This window comes from Oryctolagus cuniculus, chromosome 18, assembly GCF_964237555.1.
Source record: "Oryctolagus cuniculus chromosome 18, mOryCun1.1, whole genome shotgun sequence".
Taxonomy (NCBI): domain Eukaryota; kingdom Metazoa; phylum Chordata; class Mammalia; order Lagomorpha; family Leporidae; genus Oryctolagus; species Oryctolagus cuniculus.
The window spans coordinates 31,032,912-31,051,137 of NC_091449.1; the positions used below are offsets into that span (position 1 = coordinate 31,032,912).

General features: G+C 37.5%; 1 protein-coding gene and 1 long non-coding RNA gene across 16 annotated transcripts in view; one reads left to right on the forward strand and one right to left on the reverse strand.

The window, feature by feature from the left end:
* Window positions 1–18,226, forward strand: part of LOC108175508 (uncharacterized) — a 164,048-nt gene that overhangs the window by 71,302 nt on the left and 74,520 nt on the right. For 2 of the 15 annotated variants that reach the window (XR_007914667.2, XR_007914668.2), the window contains one exon: window positions 9,696–10,047. The exons of 11 other annotated variants lie outside the window; for them this stretch is intronic. This is a non-coding gene — a long non-coding RNA (uncharacterized lncRNA). Of the gene's footprint in view, window positions 1–2,937; window positions 7,285–9,695; window positions 10,048–18,226 lie in introns of those variants that run through there. 2 more of the 15 variants (XR_007914671.2, XR_011384211.1) reach the window with 2 other exon arrangements.
* ITFG1 (integrin alpha FG-GAP repeat containing 1) overlaps window positions 1–18,226 on the reverse strand; it is a 240,511-nt gene that overhangs the window by 55,853 nt on the left and 166,432 nt on the right. Inside the window, exon 13 of the mRNA XM_008248375.4 lies at window positions 14,680–14,723. Coding sequence (XP_008246597.1) covers window positions 14,680–14,723 — 44 coding nt within the window. The remainder of the gene's footprint in view (window positions 1–14,679; window positions 14,724–18,226) is intronic.

Sequence of the window (18,226 nt, forward strand, 5' to 3'; positions counted from 1 at the left end):
AAATTATGCAAGTAAGCATGCAGTCTTTAGAGTTGAACAATCTAGGTTCATATTTCTCTTCTTCCACTTGCTTCCCATGTGACCTCAGTTTTCTCAAATTAGGGATAATCATGGTGTCTGTATCAGAGGATTGCAGTGAAGATGAAGGGAGTAAATATGTGTTAAGTGCAGTAATTACCCCTTGTCCTTGGGAGATACACTCCACGACCCCTAGTGCATGTCTGAAACTGTGGATAGTACAAAACCCTATATATACAATGTGTTTTCTCCTATACTTACATACCTGTGATAAAGCCTAAATTAGATACACTGAGATTAACAACAACAATAATAAAGTGGAACAATCCTAACAATATTGTATAACAGAATTTATGTGAGTATATTATTCCCCTCAACATGTACTTTCTGGTTTGCTTTTTGAGCGTGTGTGGGTTCCTTGCCCTGTACTCTTATGCCTGACTTTATCATATGGCCTGCTGCACTGCTACAGCCTGCCAGTGTTCTTCTGCCCCTCCATGTTTTATTCTCTTGTGCTTCCTTTGCACTTGTAGAAATGTAAGTTCTGTTGAGCATCTTCTTCCAGAACACTGGCAGATACAATCTTTCTAGTATACTTTCTATTTTTCAGTCCAAATCTATTCCTGACTATGTAACCATCCCTTACTAGCAATAAATGATTTGGTGTCACTCATTTTAGGTAATCCTTTGCTGAAGTCTTCATACAGTCTCAGTGTTTTCTGGTGCAACATGCTGGCCATATTCAATTTGAGTAGGTTTTTTGTTCATTCTTCTACCCGCTTTTCCATCTTAACTAAGCATTTATCATGCTGTGGTCGTAACTTTTATATTTTCTGATGCCTCAGCAAAATGAGCAGGGATTTCTTAAACATATAAGAATGTATGTAAGGATGTATTTTAAAGTTTTTAACTGATACATAATTATACATACTTACAGGATGTGGTGTAACAATTATACAATATATACAATGTGTACTGATCAGAACAGGGTAATTGGTATATCCATCACCTCCAAAATTTTATCATTTCTTTGGTTGGGAACATGCAAAATTCTCCCTACTAGCTATATTACAAATATATCATTAATTCTTGTCAACCATAGTTATCCTGCCGTGCTAGAGAACAGTAGGAGCTAGTCCTACCCAGCTGCACCCACTGTACTCATTAACTATCCTCTCTTCATCCTTCCTAACTCTTGTTTCTGTTTTTATGAGATTTTTAGGTTCCATATGCAAGTGAGAACATGTAGTATTTGTTTTTCTGTACCTGAATCATTTCACTTAATGTAGTATCTTCCAGTTCCATCCATGTTAATTTCTTAGGGCTGAAAAATATTCATGTATAACACATTTTTCATTATCTGTTAATCTGTCAATGGACACCTAGGTTGATTGAATTTCTTCACTATTGTGAATAGTGCTGATATAAACAAGAGTGCAGATGTCTCTTTAACATACTAGTTTCAATTCCTTTAGATAGGTCCCTAGTGGTGGGATTGCTGGATCCTGGAGTAGTGCTATTTCTAGATTTTGAGGAGTCTCCACACTGTTTTCTGAAATGGCTTGCTAGAAATTGTTATTTATCTTTTTTATAATTTATCATTTTGATAATAGCTGGTCTAAATGGAATGAGGTGATACTTCATTGTGGTTTTGATTTGTATTTATCCGATTAGTGACGTTTAGCATATTTTCATATAGTTATTATATATAGTTGTTACCCATTTGTATATCTTCTTTTGAGAAATGTTTATTCAGGTCATTTGTACATTTTAAAATCGGATTATTTGTTTTTATTTTTTGCTATTGTTTGAGTTCCTTTTAAACTCTGGATATTAATTATCTCTTGTCAGATAAGTTTATAAATATTTTCTGCCTTCCTGTAGGTTTCTCTTTACTCTATTGAATCCTTCACTGTATGAACGTCTTTTAGTTTGAAATAATCCCATTTGTCCATTTTTGCTTTTGGAGTCATATCCAAAAAACATTTTCTGCTCAGACCAATGTTCTGAAGCATTTCCCCTATTTTTTTTTTTTTCTGGTAGTTTCGGGTCTTACATTTAACTCTTCAAACTAATTTTGAGTTGATTTTTTATGTGGCAAGAGATCATTGGAAGGGTGTCTAGTTTTTTTCTTTTGTATATGGATGTACTTTCCCAACATCATTAATTGAAGAGACTGTCATTTCTCCAATGTATGTTCTTAGTGTCTTTGTCAAAAATTATTGGATGTAAATATCCAATAATTACTTCTGGATTCTATTTGGTTCCACGATTTATGTGTTTTTATGTCAGCACCATGCTGTTTTGGTTCCTATAGCTTTGTAATATTTTGAAGATACTGTGATGCCTTCAACTTTGTTCTTTTTGCTGAAGACAGCTTTGTTTTGTGGTTCCATATGAACTTCAGGTGTGGTTTTCTATTTCTGAGAAGAATGTCATTGATATTTTAATGTTGTCTGTATTAAATCTTAGATTGCTTTGAAAGTATAAACTTCTTTATCCTTTTCCACAATTTCATGGATAGACAGCTTTGTTCTTTTCACAGATGTTAACAACTTCAGTATGTAATTTTTTCCCTTATTGAGTTGAGAACTCTCACCTTTTCATTCAGAGGAAGCACATATAGCTTCTTTTTGGCATATTCAAGTTGCCAGCCTCACTAGTTTAGCACTCTGGAGCCATTATTAAAGGTTACTTGAATACAAGCACTGTGATACTGTGACCATTGATATGATTAGAGATGACTACTAAGTAGTTAGATGAATAACTTATACAACATGGATACATTGAACAAAGAGCTGACTTAATTCCTAGGCAGGAAACAGCAGGACAGTACAAGATTTTCATCTCATTAGAATGGTGTGCAATTTGAAACCTAAAAATTGTCAATATCTGGAATTTTCCATTTACCATTTTCAGCTGACCACCGGTAATTGAATCCACAGAAAGTGAAACCAGGGATTAGGGGTACCAGAGTATCTAGATCAGTGTCAGGCATACAGTAAGTGCTCAATGTAAGTGTATTCTTTATTTTGGCCAAATAAGTGATTATCTTTGTATTAGATTATCATAAGGTTAACTACTTAGTATAAATCATTCTGACTAAAACCAGAAACATTTCTGAAGTTTATCTTCTAACTTTTAAAAACAGAGTATAGCATTTTGAAGTTATGGGAATAATTTATTTGCAAGAACAGATGTTTAGAAGGTAAAATTTTTTTTGTGAGTATATAAAATTGCTTTGTAAAAAATAAGGTTATTAGTTTTCAGTAAAACCCTTTTCTAAAAATCCAGTGTGGGGGTTTCTCAACCTTTAACATGCAACAGAATCATGTAGAGGGGTTAATAAAATACAGATTAATTTGCTGCACTCCTGGATTTCTGATTTGGCCCTGGAGAGGGTCAAGGAATCAGTATTTCTTACAAGTTTCCAGGAGATTGTGATGCTAGTGGTCTGGTGATTCCTCTTTGAGTGTTATTGGTCTACTCAGATTACATCTTTTATGTCCTATAAAAATCAGTAGCCTGGATAGGGGATTTAGTGTAACCTAAGCCTCCTTACAGGATTGGATATCACAGAATACAAGATAATATAACCATTAATTTAGCTCAATGGCTAAGAAAAGATTTGAAACACTTTTCATTTTTCTCAGTTGCTTTTAGTGATATAAAATTTTTTTTCTTTTTAGTAGTCATGCTTAACCGGTACTATTCAATGGAGTTAAATGAAGGTTCACAGAAATGAAAGGCACTTACAAAGAAAGATTAAGATTAGGATAATTAAGAAGCTTTCTGAATTGTGTGATACATATGCAAATGTAAAAAATTTATTTATTTAGCTTTAAATTGTATGACCTTAAAGTATATATTGTATAACTATTTGCATATGGCCAACATGACATTAGCACACTCATTTTCCATGTCTAAGTATAAGATAGAACAACATGACCTTTCTCTCTTAAGGGCAAAGTTCAGGTTGACCTTCAAGATAGCTAGGTACATAAATGAAAAGTGGAATCTTGGAATCTTGTTGGATTGTCTGTGAGAGCAGAATTGCCTTTCAAGCAAAGAGTCAAATGGAATATACCACCAAATGTTAGTTATTTCAGCATTAAATAATCTTTATTAAAATTATAAGTAAATTTTAAATTGCAATTGACCTTTAAAAATTGTAACTGGGTTAAATCCAAGGTAAACAGAATAAGCTGTAAGTGCAGACCAGTCTTAGTTTCAGCAACAGAGTAGTTCAAATCAAGGAATCCTGAAGGTCATTCAGGATCACCAAACAAAGAAAAAGCCATTGTATTTTGAAAGAAACATAGAAAGAGTTTATAAACAGTATAAAGAGTGTCTCAGAAAAGAAAGCTATCTGATTAATGGGTAATTATGATGTCAGCTTGAAGAGTACTGTTCATAACACACAGAAAATCAGAGAAAGGGAGTAATTTTTATACTCTACTGCAGTTGTTATTCTGGAAGTTAACTTTTTTCTGCAAAGACATAGGTAACATTTAGGCTCTGTGGTCCATGAGGTCTTATGTTACCACTACTTGACTCAGATGTTGTATGGCAGCAGCCATAAACAACATGTGAGTGTGGTGATGTTCCACTTATTTTTTTTTTAATCACTTATTTTTTTTTAATCACAAAAATGGGCCAAGAGCTAGATTTGGTTCATGAGCTGCAGTTGTTTGGCTCCTGTTCTACCTAACAGAAGTAGTAATAAGTCAGAGATTTTTATAAACTTCTTTAAGAAGTAGTTTTACCTGATACAGACTTACTGATTTTTAACATAAATTTTAAATGCTAATGATATGTTTTAATGTTTAAAGTGTTTTCCACATTCATGGAGTAAGGAAAAGGGACTTACTATATATTGGTATGCTTTTTGAAATATGTATTTATATATATTTGAAAGGCAGGCAGAAATATTCTATCTTGATTCACTCTCTAAATGCCTACAACAGCCAGCGATGGGACAGACAGAAGCCAGGAGCCCGAAACTCAATCTGGGTCTATTTGTGGGTGGCAGTGACACAAGAACTTGAGTCATTACCTACTGCCTTCTAGGGTACACATGAGTAGAAAGCTAGACTTTGAAACAGAGTTGGGACTCAAACCCAAGCACTGTGATATGAGATGCAGGCATCCCAACCAGCATCTTAACTGCTTTACTGATTGTAACTTTTAATAATATATAAAATTAACAATTGCTTTTAACTTTATATATTAAGTGGATAAATATGGAGTTCATCAAGATTTCATGAGATAAATGCTTCTCTCTTATGTGGTTAGACATACAAGTTCTTGATCCGAACAGAAAAAGGCTCAAGATTTTTCTCCTTATCTATAGGCAGTAGGATCAGGCTGAGTTTGTGTGGCTACACATGAACCTGGTGCTGTCTTTGGAGGTTCAGTTTCCTCTGAATTTTCCATCAGGTTTGAGGATGCAACCTGAGCCAGTGCTTCTATGTTAGCTACACATCCCTTAGAGAATGCTTAAAGACTTCATCTCAATGAGCCGACTGCACCATAGTTTCTATGCTGCTAAAGCGTTTTACTCCATCCACCATTTGTTCTTTGCATCCGCGCATTCTTTTAGAATACAATGAAGTGGCTCTGTAGATATCTAGTTTCCTGTGTCTCCTCGTATAACTGAACATTTGGTTAGAGAAAACCAAGGAGTATAAATTGTGCTTGCCAATCTAGTTCATATTCCACGATTAAGACATCCACCTTCATTTCTATGAGTAAAGAAGGGATGCTAGCTTTCAATAAAACAGGAGTAGATACCAAGATCTGGGTGTCTTAAAGAACTGCACTGTGTTCTACCTTTGCATATAATTTACCCTTTTATTATACTCAGAATAAACAAGAGCACAATATGGCTGTGACAAAACAGTAGATTTAAACTATGGAAAAATGTAAAATTCAGCTCTTGTAATGACAGATATGAAAACACAGATAACTATAAGACATGGTGACAAACATTTTGGATTAACTTTGAAGTGTAAGCACCTTTTAGAACAAATTAAAACCTGAAGAGTAATTTTCCATATGCTGGGGCACAATTCAGGTTGGTAGTCTGAGGCACCAGGATATATTTTATGTTGAGCAATGAAAAGTTGAGAAGGTCACATCTGTGCAGAGTAAAGCAATAAAAACAGTGCCAGGAATCAACAGTTCCGCAGTGCTATTGCAACCAGCAACTTGTCCAGAATTCTGGGCTGTCTGCACTGAGGTACTCCTTCAATGAGCAGTTCACAAATTGTACCCAAAGAACTAAGAATAGACAGATCTCAAAAACAATTATCAAAGAACCTCAAAGAATACATTCCGCTCCCCGCCCCCCACTCCAACTCACATGGAGGAGAATCAAGTTTAAAGTCAAACTGAATGGATGTGGATAACACCAACTGTCTAGGTCTGAAATTTATATGTATCTTTGTAGTCTAAATACAAGGAATTCTTGCTCAATGAAATGAATACACACTACAGTTTCTAACAAAAAACAACAATGTTTTCTCTTTGAATTTTTCTTAATCTGGAATGTATTTTCATGGAAAATGTTCAGTGAAATGACAATAAATTTTCATGACAAGAGATTAAGATATTAGCTATTCCAATGGATACAGAGCACTGTATGCAATTATTTAGCAAATATATCTTTTTTTGTGAAAATCGTAATACAAATTTCTCCCAAACTATCCTATACTTCTTTTTAAAAGTCACATTTGGGGACAGGGTCTAGCAAAGTGGTTAAACTGCCTCTTGAAACACCAGCATCCCATCATGGAGTGCCTGCTTTGAGTCCCAGTTTCTCCACTTGGATCCAGCTTCCTCTTAATGTGCTTCCTAGGAGGCAGCAGATGATGATACAAGTGCTGCCACTCACATGGGAAACTAAGATGGAGTTCCTGACCCTTGGCTTCAGCCTAGCTTAGCCCTGGCTGTTGTGGGCATTTGTGGAGTGAACCAGTGGATGGAAGGTGGCTCTTTCAAACACAGTGAAAATAAATTTTAAAAAGTCATGTCTGATACTTGTTTAAAAGAATTATGAGAAGTTAAATTAAAAATATTAATGTCAAATTTTTCATAATATAAGAGAAAAGGACTCTCATTGACTCCCTTTGTGATTCTAAGATGTGTCACACTGATGTAATGCAGTTTGCTGTATTATACAGATTTACCTTTCCCTCTGTATGCCTATTTGTTGATATGAAATTGGGGTTAGAATACTCACTTTCTTCACAGACTGTTTTTTTCAGTAGCTTGATCAAATTTTGCTGGTTTCTATGTCCATGTCAATTATCTGATTATCTAAGGATTTGTTTCTAAGTTTGGGTTCCTACAAGGGAGCTCAAATACATTCTACATCATTGGCTCTGGACAGCAAAACAAAACTGGAAGAACGTATCAGGCATATTATATAGGAATAATCAATATTATGTATGATTATATGATATAAATTTATGACTAAAATATTAGAAAAATAACTTTCATAGTATGGGCTTTATTTTCTCAAATGTAACTTTTGTTTATCCTACTGATTTTTGAAATAAACACTCACTGGCATCTTTCCATACCTGTGTTAATATTAGATCCATTGCCCAATCTAGTTCAATATTAAATTTTTATATTGTTTATTACTCCCTTTTTCAAAACAAATTCAATAAATTATTTGCTTTAATTTTAGTTATTTCTTTATGAAAATTGCAAGACATTTTACCTTTGACCAAAGTAAGTAAAGGACTATAAAAAACATTCAAATGCAGAAAATATTTTTCTACCTTTGCTATGAAAATCGTATTGCCATTGTTGGCAGTGAATGGAAATGCAAAGTTATAATTGAAAAGAAAATAATATTTTAGGGAATGTCAAATAAATAAACAGGTTGTAGTTAATAAATATTTGTTAAAATTATGCCTGGTATCATTTAATGGGTGGGTAAAACAGTACCAAGTCAGAAAACTCACTTAGCCAAAATAAAAACAAAGAAATACATTTGGCTTGAACTTTGTCAGCTAAGGGTAAGGAATAATTAGTAGAAATGAGGGGCAAGGGAAAGAAAAGGTCACTGAGACAAGGGACATGGGAAGAGGAGTGGACTTTAGTAGGGAAACCCCGGATTGCAGTTGTGGAGGTCCCTGTCAGGTGTCAGGTACTCAGAAAGAAGCTCTGGTGAAAAGAATTACCAAGTGACAGAGAAGAAGCCACAACCTTCACTGAGGGAGGAAGGCCAAAGAATGCCTTTTAATGAAAGTAAAAGAACCACGACATTAGTTGAGTCTTTAAAGGACCAAAAAAAAAAAAAAAAAAAAAATCAGGAAATAGGAATATAAATATTCTCTTGACTCTCAGATATTTATATGACAGCTTTCACTAAAATGTTGATATTTTCATTAATTTGTGATGAATACTTTAAAAGATTTGCCAGATAAGAAAAGGCAGGTGACAATCAGACTTCTTGTCTAATCTGAAAGACAAATGGAACTCCAGCATTTCTCAAATAATAGGAACTTACTATTCTTACTGATACAGGGACATTATACGGGCAGAGGAAAAACAACAGTGACAAACAATAGCAACTATATTCTTTGAGTGGTTTATTGTATATTAGGCCTTAGTGTGATTTACCTAGATTAATTCCTGCGATTTATCAAAGCTTTAGGAGTTAGGATGGTTAGTATGTAAGATGTATACATTCTGATTTCCAGAACCGGCTGAATACGTAACCTTGTAATATAAAGACTGTAATTTGAATGTGTCTTGTGATTAAGAATTTTGAGATGAGGAGATATATTGAATTATCAAGGCAGGCCTAATGTGATCCCAAAGGGCCCCATAAGGGAATGGAGGAAGGCAGGGTGGCTACGCTGCTGGCTTTAGAGCTGGAGGAAGGGGCCACAAGACAGGGACCATAGGCAGCCTCGTGAAGCTGGAAATGGCAAGGAAAGAAATTTTTCCCAAAGCCTCAGAAAAGAAATGCAACCCTGCTGAAGTTCAATGAAACAGTTTAGACTTCTAATCTCCAAAACTCTTTAGAAGAGAATAAATTCGTCCTGAGTTAAGCCACTAAATGGGTGATAATTTGTTACTGGAGCAACAGGAAGCTAATAGAAGTTGTTACTTTCATATTAGTTTTTTTTTTTTTCCATTTTAGAGGCATGGTATATGAAGCTTAACCTAAGTTAAAGAATTTTCCCAGTTATTGTAGATAAAGAAATTCACATTTTACATACCATTTTTTTCTTTTCTTTGAAATAGGAGTTGGATGTTAGGGGAGAATAGAAAGGCTATTAAATAGCCCTTCTGAAGAATAAGAGTTTCTGGTCTGATATGTAAGGTTATTGCTTAGAAACATACATTACAGTATTTAGAGAAAAGAAGGTTTGATGGATTTACCTTAAAATACTCTTTGGGGGGATATGAGTGGTAGGTTAGGTAAATTAAGTTGAGGGTATGGGTGAAATAATATTGTATATACAAATACATTGCTGAAATTGGGTTGCAGTTTAGGCATATGGAGTTTTATTATACTAGTCTTTACAGATATTAAATTTATTTTTTGGGGGGGGAGGGCAGCATTGTGGTATAACAGGTAAAGCTTCTGCCTACAATGCCAGTATCCCATATTGGTGCTAGTTCAAGTCCTGGCTGTTCCACTTCTAATTCAGCTCCCTGCTCATGACCAGAGAAAAGCAGCAGAAGATGGCCCCTGCCACCCATGTGGGAGACCTGGAAGAAGCTCTGGGCTCCTGGCTTTGGCTTGGCCCAGTCCTGGCTGTTGTGGATATCTGGAGAGTGAAACCAGCAGATGGAAGATTTCTCTTTGTCTCTCTCCCTCTATCTGTAACTCTGACTTTGAAATAAATAAATAAATCTTAAAAAAATTTCCTAATTGAAAAAAATTAAAAAATTAAGAGAAATGAATGATATAAAGGAAAATATACTGCTAGAAGCTATGGAATTACATAGACAAAAACTTTTGTGAAAAATATCAACAAAGATAAAAATGCAAGGAGTTTCTTTTTTCTGTTGTGATGTGTCACGAAATTGGAAGTTGTCATTCCTGTCTTTTGATAATAAGAAAAAGGTCAAAGAAGCTGAAAGTCAGCAACTGTTCTTAGATCCATTAGAGAACAGGGGTCACAGTACAAACTGCTACTCTGAACACTGCCAAGACAAACAGGTGAGAATGGAGAATCACAGCTTATATGTAGCAGAAGCTCAGGAACAAAAGGTTGAGCAGTGCGGGTATGAATTCTGAAAGTATAACTGACAAATTGCTGGTAGTTCAGTGTGGACCTGACTCAGTGTTCAAAACTCTGTAGGGATGGGGAGAGGAAGGCTTAGAAGAACCACCACATGGAAACTTTTGTCAGTTTGACCTCCAGAAGGTCCTCTTAGGTTCTCACTGTAAAGACTGGAGAAAAATACCTTCATAGTTCCAGTAGGGGGAGGGGGAACTAACCATTCTGAAACATGCTCAGAGCTTTCTGTTGTCTTTCACAATAGCCTGCCCTCAAGGAAAACTATTTATCAAGATATTTACAAAATCCTAACTGACCAGAAGAGAAGAGAAGTACCACCTCCAGTGCCTCTAGACTTCCAGTCTCAAGGAAAGCTAGGAATGAGAGCCGAAGCACTTGTGACGGTCACAGCCCAGAGACAAGGCTCACTCACTAAGACTGGGAACAGATAGGGCTGCAGAATACTGCTCTTACCCCCACACCTACTGTACCACCATATGATCTGGGCTCCCATGTAACAGAGGATTACAGGGGAAATAATTACAAGCATCAGAACCTATTTAAAAATATAGTTTGCAGGGAAACATAGAGAGAGGAGAAACAAATCAGGACCGGAGAGGGTATTTTTGCCTTTGATATCACAGCTACTGCAACAGTATATCATTGCATTCCTAGTCAGATAAATACAACACTTAACACTAAAGGCCAATCTATCTCAGTTCCTTTCATATAATACATCATGCTCAGATTTCAAAAAAAAAATTATAATGCATGCTAAAAGTCAACGAACCCACCCACCAAAACCAGCCTGAAGAGACAAAGCAAGCATGAGAAATACATTCAAATACGACAGACTATGGAATTCTCAGACCAGGAATTTAAAGTAACTGATTAATATGCTAAGAGCTCTAATGGAAACACTAGACAACATGCAAGAACAGATTGTTAAGGTAGGGGGAAAAATGGAAACTCTATAAACCAGATCAAAAGGAAATGACAGAAATAAAAAAGCAACACTGTAGCAAATAAATGAAGAATGTCTTCAATGGGCTCACTGGTAGACCAGACATGGCAAAGGAAAGATTCTAAACATGAAAGATTCTGAGGTTTTCAAAATGGAAATGATGGAATCTGGGTGGGATGAGTACCTGAGCAGTTCATTCCTGTACCAGCCAGTCACCTACACCAGGGGCAATATATAGCCAGCAGAACTATAAAGAATATCATAGGCTGTATAGTTTCTCTCTTGGTCTGATGCCGGGTCATACGCAGTGTTAACACTTCCTACTACAATATAATGTCAATGAATATGAAGAAGCACCACTTTTTCACAAGTGGACATACACATGGTGCATTTGTTTCTCTTAAGTTGTGATGAAACTGTAATCTATGATGTCAGTGAGGAAGGAAAATGATATATGCAAAGGGTAGTTTCACACGATGTTAATGTCAAAGAATGCTGTAAATATATGCCTGTGAGGCGGATGTGTCACCCGCAGAAAAATGCAAGTGCTGCACTGTGAGCACAGTCGCTGTAAGAGCAGCTCTGTATGCTGGACTAAGCTCCTATGACTTCTCAATGATTTTGGTCTTTATAAGAATCAGCTTATACTCAGACAAGGAGAAGAGAAGCATTACGGATCTTAGAAGCTGCTGTGGTTGGGTGTGGTTCCCCAAGGGCTCATTGTGACTGAAGACATGGTCCACAGGGAAGTGATATTGGAAGTAGGTGTGGACTTTTAAAAGGTGGTACCTGGGCCGACACTGTGGTATGCAGTGGAGAAAGCTGCGGCCTACAGTGCTAGCATCCCATATGGGCACCGGTTCAAGTCCCGGCTGCTCCACTTCTGATCCAGCTCTCTACTGTGGCCTGGGAAAGCAGTGGAGGATGGTCTAAGTCCTTGGGCTCCTGCATCTACATGGGAGACCTGGAAGAAGCTCTTGGCTCCTGGCTTCAGATCAGCCCAGCTTCAGCCGTTTGGGGAGTGAACCAGCGGATGAAGACCTCTCTCTCTCTCTCTTGCCTCTGCATCTCTGTAACTGCCTTTCAAATAAATAAGAGGTAAATAAATGAAAAGCAAGGAGACAGTAGATTGAGAGAGCTCCTACCCACACTGGCTTATTCTACTAATGCTTAAAATGGTTGGAGCTGAGCTGAGGTTAAAGCCAGGAGTCAGAAACTTAATCCAGGTCTCCCATCTTGGTGTCAGGAAACTCATTACCTTAGCCATCATTGCTGTAACCCAGGGTCTATGTTAGCAGAAGTTACAGTCAGAAGCCATAGGTGTGTAATGAACCTAGGCACTTTGCTATGTGACACAGGCATTTGAACAAGCATCTTAATCACTAGTCCAAAAACTTGCCCTTGTCAGGTATTTTGCATTAGTAATGCAAAACTGACTAATATAGAATTATAATATGCTTCTGAAATACAGCTTTGCCTATCAAACTGAGTTAAAATGAGTGAATTCAGGGCCTGTGTTGTGGTATAGCTGGTTAAGCTGCCACTTGCAATGCTGGCATCCCGTATCAGAGTCCGACTTTGAATCTCAGCTGCTCCATTTCCCAACCAGCTTCCTGTTTGTTAATGTACTTGGGAAGGCAGTGGAAGATGGCACAAGTGCTTGGGCCCCAGTCTACCCACGTGGGAGATGAGGAAGGTTTTTCCCTTTGTCACTCTACCAAATAAATAAATAAAATGTATTTTAAAAGTTGAGGGTGCTTAATTTCAACTTTATAAAGTTCTTTGCACAACCACGAAATCAAAGAGCCATACAATAGATATGGTCAATTAGACAAAGGAAGAGGAAGAAAGGATCTGACTGTTTTATAAACTAGGCAGATAAGTCCTGAATAACCAATCTTTCATTTTTTTAAAAAAGATTTATTTAGTATTTGGAAGGCAGAGTTATACAGAGAGAAAAGGAGAGAGAGAGAGAGAGGGAGAGAGAGAGCGAGCTTCCATCCTCTGGTTCACTCCTCAAATGGCTGAGACAGCATGTGCTGGCCCAGGCTGAAGTCAGGGGCCAGGAGCTTCTTCCGGGTCTCCCATGTGGCTTCAGGGGCTCAAGGACTTGGGCCATCTTCTGCTGCTTTCCTGGGCACATTGGCAAGGAGCTGGATCAGAAGTAGAGCAGCCAGGTCTCAAACTAGTGCCTATATGAGATGCTGGCATGGCAGACTGCAGCTTAACCTGCTGAGCTACAATGTCAACCCCTAATCTTTCATTTCTGATTAATCACATCTCTATATTTATGATATGATTTGCTGTAGTGGCTTTTCTCTTTAGATTCTCCCTTTCGGACTGAGACAGGAAGTGCTGGCTGCTGAGAGTCACAGCTGGATTCCTACCTACAAATTGTTCTCAAAGGGAGCTGCCTTGTATAAAGTATAACCCCTTCCTGAGAGCTGGCTGCATGTAGGTTCTGTTTAATGTACAAAGGCCTGCCCTCTCGGCCTCAGTTCTGACCAATCTGAATTACCATCCTAGTGTCAGAGCTGCTTGTGCATCACAGACCAACTTCTGACAATGCAGCTTCCTCAGTATTTCAGAGGTGTTACTGCAGGTTGAATCCAGGAGCATCCCTAGGTATGTTTCTACATGTGTTAAATATGGCATGTTTCCCAAGTATACGTAATGGAATGTTTCCCAATTATACATAGTAGTGGTAATGTAGTGCTTTAAAGAGATAGTAAGAATATGAGACTATAACGAGAACACTTAGCTTTGTGCTGCATTTCTAATTTAATAGCTCTGTGACTGGATAATTTAACTTTCTGAGCCTAGGAAACAAGGTTACTAAAGCAGGTGAACAAACCCAAGCAGGTCCTTGTTGTCTTTGTTAATAGACACACACACACAATTTTCTCTCTCTTTCAAATATAATGTAGTATTCCTTAGCAAACTTTAGATGAGCTGGCTACTTCAAAAAACCATGCCTCATTATTTTCACATTTTGTTATTTCATTAGACAGCAAGTTGATATTAAGGTTATATCAAAAAAAGTAATTAATTGCCTAATATCTATCGCTTCAACTTGTGCTCTATAATAGGTACACAAAGATGATATGATTCTTGATCTCAAGGGGTTATAGTCTAATGTGAAGGGTCATGTAATCTAAACAAGTGTGATCAAACACTAAAAATGCCAAAATGTCCAGAAATAATGGGACAAGTGGTCATTCCTCCAAGGATATCAGAAAAGGCTACACAAAGAGGTTACCTAAATGGTGTGAAATATTTTAGGAAAAGTACTTATAGTAAGTTTTCTAATGAAAGACACATTAATCACTGCCAAATAATAATAATGACTTGCTTATAACTTTTAACAATTATTTTGTGTATATCTATCTGTCATGCAGAGAATTTTTACAGAAACATTTATAACCAAGAATTAAGTTTACTTACTGTTATCTTACGAGGACAGTCATTGGAGCACAAACCACTAAGAACTGTGGAAAAATAAAGAACAGGCTATTATTACTGTTATAATGTGGGCTGATATGTAAAGTAAACTCTAATTTTGTCCCTAAATCCATTAATATGCTCTATTGATCCATGATTACAAGCAGAAACAATTTCAATTTCTTTAGATCTGAGTGTGGGGAGCAACTGAGACTAGACTAAGTTACTGGAATTAAGACTTATTCTATGCATCTGCTCTCCCACAATATGGCGCTGAGAGAGAGACCAAACAACTTCTACACAGCTGCCTCCAGTTCGACCAATAACCTGCAGGAGCTGATCCTGCTCGTGATTGGAGGAGAACAGCATGCTCGGCGTGTGGGTAGCAGAGTTGGGATTGGTGGAAGAGGACTATAAAGGAGGAGAGAGACAACATGCACCAGGAACATCTGAAGGAACACCTGAGGAACATCTGAGCAGCCTCCGAGAGAGCCGGCCGGCAGTGAGCCGCTCCTCCGCGGAAGCGGGGAAAGTGGCGGGGGGAGGGAGGGTGCCGCCCCCTCCACGGAGGTGGAGGGGCCGGCAGCTAACCCGGGACGGCATCGTTCCTCCGCAAGTGGGGGACCGGCAGCTAACCCGGGAAGGACCAGCAGCTAACCCGGGAGGGACCGGCAGCTAACCCGGGAAGGGCCGGGCAGAAAGAACAGCGCAGGGTCTAGTGTCGTTCCTCCGCGAATGGGGGAGTGACATCTAAGCAAGTTAAATTTCTCTTATCCACTTCATGCCAATATTTTAGAAGTGTTTATTAAGCTCCTAAGATGATGCCATTTTGTGTATATAAGTAAGGTAATTACTTTTATGTGTGTAGGTAAGGTAATTAATTATGGTTATGTCACACCATAACCATTGTTGATTCCATTTTCCAAATGGTTAAAGTCCAGGGATGACTTACAATCTGACAGAGGTGCAAAATACAAACCAATGACAATGTATACTGAAGGGGCCGGTGCTGTGGTGTAGTGGGTAAAGCTGCTGCCTGCAGTGCCAGCATCCCATATGGGTGCTGGTTCGAGTCCTGACTGCTCCACTTCTGATCCAGTTCTCTGCTATGGCCTAGGAAAGCAATAGAGGATGGCCAAAGTGCTTGGGCCCCTGCACCTGTGTAGGAGACCCAGAGGAAGCTCCTGGCTCCTGGCTTCAGATCGGTGCAGCTCTGGCCATTGCGGCCAATTGGGGATTGAACCAGCGGATGCAAGACCTATCTCTCTCTCTCCTCTCTCTCTCTCTGTGCCTCTGCCTTTCAAATAAATAAATAAATCTTAAAAAAAGAGGGAAATGTATACTAAGAATAACAAGTAGAATACCTAGCACTAAACTGTACTTTTTTCATTTATATAGTCAAAGTTTCTGGGTCAGTACTTTTAATTACCCTTAATAGCTATTACGGAGAGCATAATTGTAAAACAATTTTGAAATCCATGCATAAGAGAAGTCTTCAAAAATTTATAGTTTATGAAAAACCTGCATGATTTCAAACTTAAATGAACTTATCCTTCTAAAAATGTTTTATTTACTTATTTGAGTGGCAGGTAGAGAGAGTGCGCACCAGAGAGAAACAGAGAGCTCCTATCTGCTGGTTTACTCGTCAAATGCCTGCAACAGCTGGGGCTGGGTGGAGGGCAAAGCTGGATGCTGGGAATGCAATCCAGGTCTGCCACGTGGGTGGCAGGAACCCAACTACTTGAATCATTGCTGCTGCATCCCAGGGTCTGCATTAAAAGGAAGCTGGAATCAGAACCTGGAGTTTGGAACTAATTCTAGGCACATATTAACTGCTAGGCTAAATGCCTGCTCCCCAAACTTATCTTTTAATTCTATCTTACATGATTTTTTTTTGGAGTACCTTTGTAGTTGTTCAAGGAAGGAAAAAGACAGATTATTCAATAAATAATACTGGATAATTAATTCCTTAGAGGAAAATAAATGTAGAGTTTTCCTCGCAACATAAAACTTACATTTGGGAAAGACACATAATAAAAAAACTCATACTTCAATAATAAAAATACAACTCAACTGAAAAATGCACAAAGGTTCTGAATAGACATTTCTCCAAAGATACACACATGGCCAATAAGCTCATGCAAAGACACTGAATATCATTAGCCATCAAGGCAATTAGAGTGAAAAATACTGAGATGACACGTCTTTGTTCACTGCAGCATTATTCACAATAGCCAAGAGGTGAACCCAACCCAAATGTTACTGTCAGATGAAAGAACAAATAAAATAAGGTAGGCACATACAATGGAATATTATTCAGTCTTAAAAAGGAAGGAAATTACATCACATCTTACACATGGATGAATCTTGAAGACATTATAATAATGAAACAAGCCAGTCACAAAAGGAGAAATACAATCAGCCCTCCATTCTCATCTTTTGCACTTATGGATCCAACCAAATGCCAATCAAATGCATTAGGAAAACAAAACAAAAACAAGAGCCTCTGTATCTGTACTGAATATGTACAGGCTTTTTTTTGGTCATTATTTCTTAAAACAACCTAGTACTACAACTTACACAATATTTACACTGCACTAGGTACTACATAAATAATCTAGAGATGATGTAAGGTATACAGGAGGACGTGTGTGGGTTGTATGTAAATACTATGCCTTTTTATACCACAAAAGCAGGGTTTGGATAGCTGAACACTGGAAGATTCCTGAAGGATGCCACTCATGAAGAGGGCATGCAAGCTCTGAGCTCCCACCCACCTATCTTGCCCTTTATAACCTTATCCATTTGACTGCTTACCTTTTAAAAATTTTTTAATTTATTTTTATTAAATTTATTTATTTTTATTTATTTATTTGAAAGACAGAGTTACATAGAGAGGTAGAGACAGAGAAAGAGGTCTTCCATCCGCTGGTTCACTCCCCAGATGGCCGTAACGGCCGGAGCTGCGCTGATCTGCAGCCAGGAGCCAGGAGCCTCCTCTGGCTCTTATAGCAAGACTCTGAAGTACGTGTAATTGTCCATACCCCTCTTCTTCCTTTTCGCCCCCTTCAAGATGAACTGAAGCGTGGGCACATACTTTATTCAATTTACAAGTGAATGGGACTCTTTTATAAGACAGTGTGGCCACTGCTTTTAATAACACACTAACTCATTTAAGGAACACATTATTCTACTGAAATGGAAGATGGGAAATTGATTAACCATTGGGTTATTTTCTATGTAAGCTAAAATGTCTGTGTCTTGTTTAGCATAGTCAAGAGTACTTACTCTAAACTATACCTAGTATCTTTCATTTTATATATAGTCTGTTAAAAATTTGGTTCCTGTGTTTAGTTTTATCTTTAAGGAAACTTTCTGTAAATTTGAAGTTTCATGTTATCATAACAGGATCTAGATTTAAATGTTAATGTGAACTTTTCTACATCTTGGAACTTTCTTCTGCATTAGATATTAAAAAATCCTACACATGTCATTTATATGTATTATAAAAAGAGATATCTACATTACAAATAGAATATGTATTGTCTTG